Below are 13,453 nucleotides of genomic sequence, written 5' to 3' on the forward strand. Positions count from 1 at the left end.
CAAAGTTTCTGAAGCAATGACTGCCTCAGTTTTCACTGCGTTGTGAAACCACTGACATAAATACAAGAAAGTCACTTTCATTTTATATAAAATGTGGAACATTTCTTCTCCATTATTAGACTATAAGGTAATATATTTATATATAAAGTCAATTAATGTAAAATACATTATTTTGAGTCTCTACTGTAAATGCTTGAAAATAATCTGAGCTAAACTGTTGAAACAGTGAATTTTAATCAGATCACTGCTTTTTCCTAGTGCTCTTACCTGAATCACCTCCACCCGCTGTGTTAAGTGGCACTCAAAATGTTCCGTGTCACTGAGGGCTTAACTAACACAAAAGCAGGTCTACTTTCTCACATTAAAGATGACAGCAATAATTCTTTTTTCTTACACTCATCATCCTACAGTATATCTGCACTTCATATTTCAGTTTAGCATAGATCTACTTGATTATAAAATAAACACTTTGTGTTTCAGCTGAAGAAGCTTGCACAGTCTGGTGTTACAAGAGAAATGGTGGATCTAAGAGTCGGGGATGGACATTTCCAGATGGTACTACTTGTCAAAGCAGACGTTCACGATATGGAAAATCAATGTTCTGCATCAATGGGCGATGTGAGGTATGAATAATGAGGATTATGGAAATAGGAGCTTGCGAAGATAAGAACAATAAGAAACCCATCAACTTAATTTTTTGTAACGACTTTTAAGGGGCCCTAACATACAAACCCCTGTGTGTACCAGAGAGCAATTTTTCTATTTTGGCTGGGAAAGAGAAGTTCTAGAACTGGGAAAATATGGCCATAGCATTAATTAGGGCATAGCTTTGTCTGGTGTGAAAATGGGAAGCCACAGAAAATCTTGAAATAAACTTTCAGCTGCAAGATCCTTTCCAACAGAACAAAGGTTCTATTCTCACTGGTGTCCAGTTGGCCACTTTTGTTCTGCACTTTGGTATGTACTATATGTACTCAGCATGATCTAATAAGCTGAAAGTTTATTTCAATACGGTCATCAAAATTAAATATTCACACAGGAAATCTTCTTCAGGTCTAAGGTGACAGTTGGGTTCAAATCCACTATTTGCTCAATGCATGACCCATACTGCATACTCAACTCGCTTAGTAGTAACAATTCTTTGAACTAGCATGAGCAGATTCATTTAATTATGTGCCCTCATCCTGAAGTGGTTTACAGGTACACCCCAGTAGTGGAGATTAGGGGGGGACGAGGGGGGCAACTGCCCCCCCTCCCCACTTTCTGGAGAAAATATTACATATTTATTTCATTTTGGCCAGCTAAAACTAGGAACTATAAAACAAGCAATTTGTACAAGCCCTATTGTCTTATCAGCTAATCTTTCCTTTATTTTCTTTAATTATTAAACAAATTTATTAGCGGAAATACGCTCAAAATACCGTTCATCCCGGATAACTGATTTTTATAGCACCACAGCAAGTAGTGGAGACTTTGCATGTGCTGTGAGGAAGGGTAGCAGGGGTGTCGCCACTACTGGGGTGTACCTGTAAACCACTTCAGGATGAGGGCACAAAATTAAATGAATCTGCTCATGCTAGTTCAAAGAATTGTTACTACTAAGCGAGTTGAGTATGCAGTATGGGTTATGCATTGAGCAAATAGTGGATTCTTTTTTGCCAAGGTCATGGATACACCCAGTTGCCACGCGCATTCGTCACTCTGGCAATCTCTTTAGTGTCTGTTAGTTTCTTAGTGTGTAGTCAAATACTAAATTATTTTAATTGTATAATCACACCATACTTCTTTTTAATTGCAATACACATGTAATATGGTTCTTTTGCTGAAAGTTTTATTGTATAGTATTGAATCAAAGTCTAAAAAAAACTATTATTAGCACACTTATATTGGTAAACTGTCAACGTTTACCTGTCTGTTGAAATTCGCTCAGGGAGCTCAAAAACCTTACCCTTTTGTAGCTTTTACCGGCCACTATATCCCACAAACCGTGTACTGTTTGTTGTCTGTCTATTGTTTTCTTTGCCCCCGCACTTTTAATTCTCAATCACCGCTACTGCACAACCCCCCAATGGAGGTGAGCTGCATATACCTTTTCAAGCACATAGCAGCCCTCCAGCCAATCTTAAATTTTTGTTAGTAGAAGGAATCGAACCCATACCTCCGAGGACAGCAGCTAATAATGCTAACCATTACACTACTGAGGTGAAAAACAAACTAATGATTGGCATTCATAACTGAATTCTTCCTAGTACTTCAGTTGAAAACTGAGTCTACCAGAGAGAAATTGGGGATGGAAAAAAGAGTAAAGCAGTATAACTTAATTAGGAACTAGTAATGAAAAGAAACATACAAGTGCAAATCAAGTAATATTATGTTAAAGGATTTGGAACATCGAAAGGAACAAATAACAGGGAAATGGCAGTGACAGGTATTCATTCTCATCTTCTTGTCTTTTCCTTTTTCTTGTGTTCATCTGGCTTTCTCTTTATCCCACTCTTCTTAGATCAAGATTGAAGATTTGTCAAGATGAAACTTAAATGAGCACTGCAACCTGCCATCTTGATGAAGCTAGGAGGCAGAAATCAGCTCATTGGGGCTGAGAGGAAATGATATAGTAGAACTGGGATTGATGAGTAGGGAGCTGCTCTACTGTGTTAGACGATGACAGTATATGGAGATGTGGAGAATATCCTTGTCCTTCTGTATTTTCCTGATATTTACCCTCTTTTCACACTGAACTGTCACTGTGTTTTCCTGTGATGTTGGTCTTTTGATGTTCCTCTCTTTACATATATCATTTAAGAAGGAATAAGAAAGGGAAAGGAACAAACAAAATGAGGAAGAAAGGAATAGAATTAAGTAATTTGATAGAAAGATATATTTACCAGATATTATAATAGGAGTTGAGTCATGGCTGAGAAATGATATATGCAGAAATTTCACTCAGAGAACTGGAAGTTGTAAGGTACAAAAAAAATTTTTTTTTACAAGTTGCTTTACGTTGCACCAACACAGATAAGTCTTATGGCGATGATGGGACAGGAAAGGGCTAGGAGTGGGAAGGAAGTGGCCATGGCCTTAATTAAGGCACTGCCCCAGCATTTTCTTGATGTGAAAATGTAAAACTATGGAAAATCATCTTCATGGCTGCTGACAGTGGGGTTTGAACCCACTATCTCCTGAATACTGGATACTGGCTGCACTTAAGCGACTGCAGCTATCGAGCTTGGTCAAAAAAGTTAAAGATGAGAAACATGAAATTCTAGGTGTAAGGCTCATCTAATACAATAGGCAACTTGATGTTTATGGGGTGTAGAGACCTGGAAGGCATGGGCGCTATTGCTGATGTGCAATTATTTCACAAGATAATTGGCTATGTGGGAAACGACATCGAAAGGAATGTGATTGTAGCGGGTGATCTCAATTTACCAAATGTCAATTGAGTAGGTAATGCGAATGACAGGAAGCATGACTAACATAAGGCAAATTAAATTAATCTGGGAAAGACAGCTGAATCAGACAGTGATGGAACCAACTATATAGAAGAATATTCTGGATGTTGTGGTGGTAAAATCAGACAAGTTCTATAGAGAAACTGAAGTAATAGATAGTATAAGTGATCATGAAGCTGTGTTAGTCATAGTTAAAAGTAAGTGTGATGCAAAGGAAGGTTGTAAAAGTAGGACTATTAGCCAGTATTACCATAAAACGGGGTAACTTCGGCCTCTTTTTCGTATATTTTTAAAAATAAAATGTGAAATATTCCCTCTAATTTTCTGAAAAATATAATATAAATTCTGCCATGTTTGTTCTTCATTGTAAATATAAACATAATTCTAATTGTTATTCAGTAATTACATGTTGCATTGCTAAATATTTGTAATGATACAAAAGATAATGAATAAAAGGTACGGAAATCATAAAGCCCAAATATATGGAGAGAAAAGGCGGTCAGAAAAGAAGCAGTCTTGTAGACTGTCCTCATAATACACTGTCTTTTAAATTAGAAAATATATGGGAAGTCAATCAAGTTCTTAAATGTATATTGCCCATGTCAACTGATATCCGTCTGTTTATCATTGAAAATGGAAACTGTCTTTCCCCTCCCTGTCGGGATAAAATTACCTGTTTGTTGTTATTGTGCTTTTATTAATCCCTTCTAAAGCATTCTTGAAGTAAACAGGATTGTAATTACAATATCCGCGGCCGCGTAATGTTTTCCTGTACTTTCTTGGCATGGCCGAAGTTACCCCGAAAGAGGACAACTTTTATCACAAAACTATTCCCTGAAAAACCTATTTGAATAAAATGTATCAAATTGTGTTGATCAGTTACAGTACCAGACGAACTTACTTTCTGATCCCATAAACCACTGGAATGGAGAATCGAATGCTGGGGCTAGAGAACAGTTTGTTTTCTGCTGTTACCTAGCCATTCGATGTGATGGTGTCTCTACAAAGACAGACTTTCGGCCGGAATTTTTGACACAGTGATTTCATCCTGTTTTGAGTTGTTATAAAACCACTATTTTGTAAACTAAGAGGTCTGCAGGCTCACTATGTGCACTTATTGTTTATTTCCATCTGTATCATTTGTTTTCATCTCTCTTCTTCTTAGGTAACACAGTTTTAAGTTTCAATTACAGGTTGTATTAACCCCTGCTTTCACTGAATTTTATCGCAGCGAGTTGTTGTTTGCTCCACATGATGATGTAAATATTGTATATTGTGCTAATTTTGTTTCCATCATGTCTCTCTTTTGTTTTTTCACTTGTTCCCTCATTATGTTTTTTGGCATTTTTTAGCTTGTATTATGTACATTATTTCAAACTCCCCTTCCTCCCCCCCCCCACTTCTTCACTGAAGATGGCTCAAATGAGCCGAAACATGTTTGAATTCGATTACTCCATCTAATGATGGAATTATGTGATGTATTGAATTAGGAGGATACACTCAAATTTTTTACCTTTGTAAAGTGATTTAATATAGGTGGTTGTTAAACTCAGTTGGCACGATCAGCCATGACTTGTAAACACCTTACTCCACACAGACCAAATTTGCACAAACTATGAATTTAGGCACTCATATCTTTCAACTCCTCCCCTGCGAACCATGTGACCTTGCCACGGTGGGGAGGTTTGCATGTCCCAATGAAGCAGATAGCCGAGCCACAAGTGCAACCATATCGGAAGGGTATCTGTTGAGAGAACTGGAAAAAATCCAAAGAAAAGCAGCCCGATTTGTTCTGGGTGATTTCCAACAAAGGAATAGCATTACAAAAATGTTGGAAAGTTTGGGCTGGGAAGAATTGGAAGAAAGAAGACGAGCTGCTCAACTAAGTGGTATGTGGACATTCTAATTTCCCAAGGAGGGAATTGGATATTTTTGCACCAATAGAGCATGTCACCTGCATACACCCCAACGTCAGTGGGTAGGGTCTGACACATCCCACTCTGATGAGTCTAGTGTCAGACCTACGACGAAATGCTGGTTAATAGAGCGAATGCCAAAAAAAGTGGTATGATCCGAGCTGTCAGTGGAGAGATGGCGTGGAATGACATTAGTAGACAAATAAGTTTGAGTGGCGTTTATAAAAGTAGGAAAGATCACAAAGTTGGAATTCAAGAGGACAAACTGGGGCAAGTATTCATTTATAGGAAGGGGAGTTAGGGATTAGAATAACTTACCAAGGGAGATGTTCAATAAATTTCCAATTTCTTTGAAATCATTTAGGAAAAGGCTAGGGAAACAACAGATAGGGAATCTGCCACCTGGGTGACTGCCCTAAATGCAGATCAGTATTGATTGATTGATTGATTGATTGATTGACTGATTGACTAAGGAATGGTTCATCGAAAGGGTGGTAGCAGCTTTTCGGAAGTTGCAAGGGCGGCAGTCTGGATGATTGACTGATATGGCTTTGTAATAATACTCAACATGGCTTAGCTGTGTTGATACTGCTACACGGCTGAAAGCAACGGGAAACCACAGCCGTAACTAACTCTCGAGGACATGCAGCTCTCTCTGTATGGATGGTGTACTGATGATGGCTTCCTCCCGGGTAAAATATTCCAGAGGTAAACTAGTCCCCCATTCGGATCTCCGTGTGGGAACTACATGAGCGGGGGTGATCATCAGGAAGATGGATACTGACATTCTGCGAGTTGGAGCGTGGAATGTTAGAAGTTTGAATCGTTGTGGTAGATTAGAGAATCTGAGAAGGAAAATGAATAAACTAAAGTTAGATGTAGTTGTTATAAGTGAAGTAAGTTGGCAGGAAGAGCAGGATTTTTGGTTAGGCGACTACCAAATTATCAACACAAAATCAAACAGGGGAAATGCAGGAGTTGGTTTAATAATGAATATGAAAATAGGGCAGCGGGTAAGCTACTACGACCAGTAATAGTGAAAGAATTATTGTCGTCAAAATAGACAGCGGATGATGAGGAAATCGAAAGAGTATATGAAGAGATAGAAGATTTAATACAATATGTAAAAGGTGATGAGAATCTAATTGTGATGGGAGACTGGAATGCAGTGGTAGGTCAAGGAAGATAATGTAATACAGTAGGAGAATTTGGATTGGGACAAAGGAACAAAAGAGGAAGTCGGCTGGTTGAATTCTGCACTGATCATATTTTAGTCCTTGCCAATACTTTGTTCAAACACCACAAACGACGGCTTTATAAGTGGACGAGACCTGGAGACACTGGAAGGTATCAAATAGACTTCATTATTATTAGACAGAGATTCAGAAACCAGGTGCTGGATTGCAAAACTTTCCCAGGAGCAGACGTGGACTCTGACCACAACTTGTTGGTCATGAAATGCCATCTGAAGTTGAAGAAATTGAAGAAAGGAAAGAATGCAAAAAGATGGGATCTAGATAAGTTGAAAGAAAAGAGTGTGCGGGATGGTTTCAAGGAACGTGTTACAAAAGGACTAAATGAAAAGGCTGAGGGAAACACAATAGAGGAAGAGTGGATAGTCATGAAAATGAAGTCAGTAGGGCTGCTGAAGAAATGTTAGGAAAGAAGAAAAGATCAACTGGATAACTCAGAAGATACTAGACCTGATTGCTGAATGACAAAAATACAAGAATGCTAGAAATGAAGAGGGCAGAAAAGAATACAGGTGATTAAAGAATGAAGTGGATAGAAAGTGCAAGGTAGCTAAGGAAGACTGGCTAAAGGAGAAGTGCAAGGATGTCGAAGGTTGTATGGTCCTAGGAAAGGTAGATGCTGCATACAGGAAAACCAAGGAAACCTTTGGAGAAAGGAAATCTAGGTGTATGAATATTAAGAGCACAGATGGAAAGCCACTTCTAGAGAAAGAAGACAAAGCAGAAAGATGGCAGGAACATATCCAACGGTTGTATCAAGGTGAAGATGTAGATAATTTGGTTCTGGAATAAGAAGAGGCTGTTGATGCTGATGAAATGGGAGACCCAATTTTGAGGTCAGAGTTTGACAGAGTTGTGAGCGACCTAAATAGGAACAAGGCACCTGAAATTGATGACATTCCCTCTTAGTTACTGACTGCCTTAGGAGAAACCAGCATGGCAAGGTTATTCCATGTAGTGTGTAAGATGTATGAGACAGGAGAAGTCCCATCCAATTTTCGGCAGAATGTTGTTATACCTATTCGCAAGAAAGCCAGTGTTGATGGGTGTGATAACTATCACACCATCAGTTTAGTATCTCATGCCTGCAAAATTTTAACACGTATTATTTACAGGAAAAACAAGTTGAAGGTTAGTTGGGAGAAGATCAATTTGGCTTCAGAAGAAATGTAGGAACACGTGAAGCAATCCTGATTTTACGTCTGATCTTAGAGGATGGAATCAAGAAGGACAAACCCACGTACGAGGTTTGTCCGGAAAATACGTATAAAAGTTGAATAATAACTTTATTTGACAATTATTCAGGTATTATAATATGGTCTCCTTCAAAGTACTCTCCCTGAGACAAGATGCACTTCTGCCAACGCCGTTTCCACAGTTGATAACATTGTTGAAAGTCTTCAGTTGTGATGCTGTTCAGTTGCCGTGTCGTTTCTCCCTTGATGGCTTCCACATCATCCAAGTGCCGCCCCCGAAGCACCATTTTGCATTTCGGGAACAGGAAGAAGTCACAAGGGGCTAAATCGGGTGAATAAGGCCACACGAGCTCTGAGACTTGATGTTGATGCGCTGTTCCTCAATCAGAGAGAGCTCCATACCGACGGCAGGTGAAAACGGGTAACTTTCAACAAGCAGCCGCACACTGCTACTGACACACAGAGCTCTCTGACTCGAACTGAGTGTTGAGAAGATTGGCAACACCAGCAGTGCCACCTGGCGGCGCCTCCACGATACGTGATACGTCACCCCGACGGATTTATACGTATTTTCCGGACAAACCTCGTACATGGCATTCATAGATTTGGAAAAGACATTTGATAATTTTGATTGGACCAAGCTATTTAAGATTCTGAAGGTGATTGGGATCAGATACCGAGAATGAAGAATTATCTACAATCTGTACAAAAATCAGTCTGCAGTGATAAGAATCGAGGGCTTTGAAAAAGAAGCAGCAATCCAGAAAGGAGTGAGGCAAGGCTGCAGTTTGTCCCCCCTCCTTTTCACTGTTTACATCAAACAGGCAGTAAAGGAAATCAAAGAGGAATTTGGAAAGAGAATCACAATCCAAAGAGAGGAAATCAAAACCTTGAGATCTGCCGATGATATTGTTATTTTATCTGAGAGTGCAGAAGATCTCGAGAAGCTGCTGAATGGTATGGACGAAGTCTTTGGTAAGGAGTACAAGATGAAAATAAATAAGTCCAAAACAAAAATAATGGAGTGCAGTCGAACGAAGGCAGGTGATGCAGGAAATATTAAATTAGGAAATGAAGTCTTAAAGGAAGTAGATGAATATTGTTACTTGGGTAATAAAATAACTAACGATGGCAGAAGTAAGGAGGACATAAAATGCAGATTAGCACATAGTAGGAAGAGCTTTCTTACACATAGTAGGAAGAGCTTTCTTAAGAAAAGAAATTTGCTCACTTTAAACATTGATATAGGAATTAGAAAGATGTTTTTGAAGACTTTTGTGTGGAGCGTGAAACGTGGACGATAACTAGCTCAGAAAGAAAGAGGATAGAAGCTTTTGAGATGTGGTGTTACAGAAGAATGCTGAAGGTGAGATGGATAGATCGAATCACAAATGAAGAGAAACTGAATCGAATTGGCGAGAGGAGATAGATTTGGCCAAATTTGATGAGAAGAAGAGATAGAATGATAGGACACATCGTAAGACACCCAGGACTTGTTCAGCTGATTTTTGAAAGAAGTGTAGGTGGTAAGAACAGTAGGGGTAGACCACGGTATGAATATGACAAGCAGATTTGAGCAGGTGTAGGATGCAGTAGTTACGTAGAAATGAAAAGGTTAGCACAGGATAGGGTGGCATGGTGCAGTAGTTATGTAGAAATGAAAAGGTTAGCACAGGATAGGGTGGCATGGAGAGCTGCATCAGACCATTCTATGGACTGATGACTCAAACAACACAACCTTTCAGCTGGCACTAACACCTCCCAAACATCTGGATTAAAGTAGAGCATTCTGTTACATAAACAGGACAAGTTACTGCCAGAATAGTCCATACCCCATTCCACTATACATTCAGATAATGTATTTAGGAACATCTCAAGATGTGACCAAATTTCCTTTTTGAGCAATGTGTATTACATACATACAGCAGAAAGTTTGATCCAGAAATAAATATTGTTAGCATAAAGACATTGTACTGTACTTTTACTTTTACTTTAAGGTTCCTTTCTTCACTGCTAATGTATTGGTATTTTGTTCTTTTACAGGAGTTTGTCTGTGATCCCTACAATGTTGCTACATTTACCAATGCAGATGAATTGTGCCCATCATTGAACAACAGACTGTCTTCTCCAGTAAGAAACAAGGGACACCGAAGAGAAGTAGGGGACAGGCATACAGTCTGGGTTCCTGCAAGTGGATGTCACTCTAACTGTATAGCACCTGGCCGAGGTCTGAGACTAGTTGTTACAAAGGATAGCAACTGTGAGCTAGGAGGAGACTGTAAAAGAGTGGGGCGTTCCAGCATACAACTCTGTGAGCCTGATAAACTGGTAAGCTATTAATTTGGACCTAATGATTTTATATTTCTGGTATGAACATTTTTTTTACATCACACCAACACAGGTAGGACTTACAGCAACGATGGAATAGGAAAGTTCTAGGAGTGGGAAGAAAGCAACTATGGCCATAATTAAGGTTCAACTCCAGCATTTATCTGGTGTGAAAATGGGAAACCATGAAAATCATCTTCAGGGCTGCCAAGAGTGGGGTTCAAACCCACTATCTCCTGAATGCAAGCTGGTAGCTATGTGACCCAATCACACAGACACTTGCTTGGTTATTATGAATTTAACCCTCTTGGAGCCAGGCAATAGAGCGAGGAGCAGCCCTTTAAATTGCCAAAGCTGATCAGGTCGGCATTTAAACATCCAGTCGAAGGTTGCCAGCGCCGATTACATCAGCCGGGAGAAAATTCTACATAATTTTGTGGCAACCTATAGTGACGTGCATACTTTAGTGAAAACTTACAGGGAAGGGGCTACAAGTTATTGTGTGTCTGACCTTACTTAGGAACTTTTTAAAAGGGTGTTCTAGCTTTCCCAAGAGGCATTTCCTGTCTTTAGAAATACTATTAACCGCTCAGTAAGAGATGGCTCCTTGCAGCGAGTAGATTTGTGAGCGCAAAATGACAAGTTTTCAGGCGATAGTTTTTCAGCGGTATTGATGATGATAAATTAATGGAGTATTTGGAACAGTGTGAAGTTAATGCGGATGATTTGTTATCGGATAGCAATAGTGGATTTAGTTCAGAGAATAGTGATGAAATTATATCGGACACACTCCCGGGATCACCGCAGCTAAAGAAGAGACGTTTATTTGTTTCTAACGGCACTAAATCTACTGTGAATGTGGTGGTAGATGAAACTAGTGATGATGATGATATCCCTGGAGAACATTTTATGGAAATTTCTCCCATTGAACCTGACAACATTCCTCAACCTCCTGTCTCTTTCATGGAACTTCCTAGACCTAAACATGCCCCTTCATCTGATTCTCCACCCATATCATACTTCAATTTATTTTTCACTTTCACTCTGCTAAACCTTATAGTCACAGAAACCAATCGCTACACTGACCAACTCCTTTCATGTAAGAACTGTCACCTAATTTCCAATCTCAGTCTTGGAGACGCACCACAATTAATGAAATAAGGGCATTCATTGCTGTCATATCCTGAATATAGGACTCATAAGAAAACTTACAATTGCATCTGTTAGTGTAAATATACAGCCATACTCCTAAGTGCTTCAACAGTGGTCTAAAGCTTTGGACAACAACATAATATAACTGGTGATAAGTCTTCAGCTCAACAATTTTCAGTGAGTAAAATTATCATGTTATCCTTCTTGTTTTCCTTTTTCTCATTCAGAGTAATTATTTTATAGAATTCTGTTCAGAAATAAATTCTCTATCATTACGTATATGCCGGACCCAGCGAACCAGGTCTATATCATTGACAACTGTAACATCAACAATCAAACTTTTTAAATTTTTTATATCACTCTGTATCATTTGTTTATTCTATATAGTCAACATGCAGAAAATTTCTTGCCGGTATTTGCCATATACTGATAGAAACATGAGAATTTTAAAATACATCTATTTTCACTAAAAATGGCCTGGCACTTTACAGTAGTAGAGTGGCCTCTTCCAGCTGTTGGCGAACGGTGGACCAGATCGGCTCCTGGCTCCAAGAGGGTTAATATCCCCTAAAGATTTATTACAGCTGACTTCCTAGTCTAGGGGTAGTGAGCCTGCCTCTTACCTGGATGCTCAGAGTTTGATTTCTGGCCAGGTCAGGGATATTTACCTGCATCTGTAGACTGGTTTGAGGTCCACTCAGCCTATACGGGGAGGAGTTATCCGATAATAGTATAGAGGACCTGATCTAGAAAGGCAAGTATAACAAGTGAAAGGATTTGTTGCAATGACCACACAAGGCCTCCTACCCTGCAGGCCTTTGGGCTAAGCAGCGGTTGCTTGGTAAGCCAAGGCCCATCAGGGCTGCAATTACATAGGGTTTGGGTTTCTGATTTTGAAGATTTATTCCCAATATGATGATCATTTACTAAGTCATGGGAACATTTATCATCAATGTTCCACTCCAGTTGCCCAGGAGTGGTTAACAAGCCTCCTCCACTCCTTCCTGTCCTTCCACTTTTCCTGCTCCATTACTTCCGCCATATCCAATCCAGCTTCTCTAATGTCATTCAAAATCTGATCCATCCACCTTCTTCTCGGTCTTCCAACTGGTCTCTTTCCTTTAACTTCTCTTTCCAATTTCCTTCTTGCTACCCGTTCCTTTCCCATTCTTTCTACATGTCTGAAACATCTCAGTCTTGTTTTCTGTATGTTCTGTACTAATGATTCTACATTTAGCTCTTCTCTGATATTAATATTTTGAATTCTATTCTTCTTGTCTTTTTAACCGATGTTCTTAAATATTTCATTTCTACTGCTTGGATCTTACTATCTTGTCTCTTATTAGTTACAAGTGTTTCCAGTCTGTATTTTGCAATTGGTATGAAATACTGTTTATATAATGTTAATTGTATCTTGGATACTTTGTCATCCCATAAAAGCTCTTTGACTTGATAAAATATTGTACCTTTACTTAGTCTGTTATTAATTTCAGGGTTAATTTCATTTCTTCCATTAACAATGCTACCCAGATATGTAAACTGTTCTACATTCTCTACCACTGCGGTTTATGTGAAGGCCATCTGAGTGCAGATCCCTATCTCCTACCCACCCATTAGGATCTGAAGACCCTTTTCGTCATGTACTATCGATCCATCTTCTCTCTCTTGATTTATTCTTTTCAATTTCATTACTCTGTATATCAGTTTCTGATTTCCTTGACTATCTTGCTCAATTTTGTTGGTAAACTCTCCCCAACATTTCTCCTTTTCTTCCTTGAAACTCCTCTTTACTTGTAGTTTCAATCTTTTGTATTCCACATGTATCCTTTCTGTCTTATTCTCATCCCTGTGATATCTATTTTGCTTTTCCTTATCCATTTCTTTCTTCACCTTGTTCCTTTATTTTATTTCTTTTTTTATTTTGTCTGTCCACCACCATGTCTCCTTTCCCTTAACTTTTGCGTTTGTTTTCCCGCATACCTCAGTTGCTGCTTCCAAAAATGTCTGACTTAAATTGCCCCATTCTTCTTCTCCACTTTGTATTTCCATGTTAGGCAACTTCCTTTTTATCCAATCTTGGAATGTCATTCATTTATCCTCCTCCTCCTCCAATTCCCATATTCTGATCTTTGGTTTCTTCTTCAGTACAATTGTAG

The 13,453-nt window shown here is 39.0% G+C and overlaps 1 protein-coding gene across 1 annotated transcript in view; it reads left to right on the forward strand.

The window, feature by feature from the left end:
* LOC136872297 (A disintegrin and metalloproteinase with thrombospondin motifs adt-1) overlaps positions 1-13,453 on the forward strand; it is a 142,720-nt gene that overhangs the window by 104,016 nt on the left and 25,251 nt on the right. The window contains exons 12-13 of the mRNA XM_068227419.1: positions 481-623; positions 9,861-10,145. Of these exons, the coding sequence (XP_068083520.1) occupies positions 481-623; positions 9,861-10,145 (428 nt within the window). The remainder of the gene's footprint in view (positions 1-480; positions 624-9,860; positions 10,146-13,453) is intronic.

This window comes from Anabrus simplex, chromosome 4 (assembly GCF_040414725.1).
Source record: "Anabrus simplex isolate iqAnaSimp1 chromosome 4, ASM4041472v1, whole genome shotgun sequence".
NCBI lineage: Eukaryota > Metazoa > Arthropoda > Insecta > Orthoptera > Tettigoniidae > Anabrus > Anabrus simplex.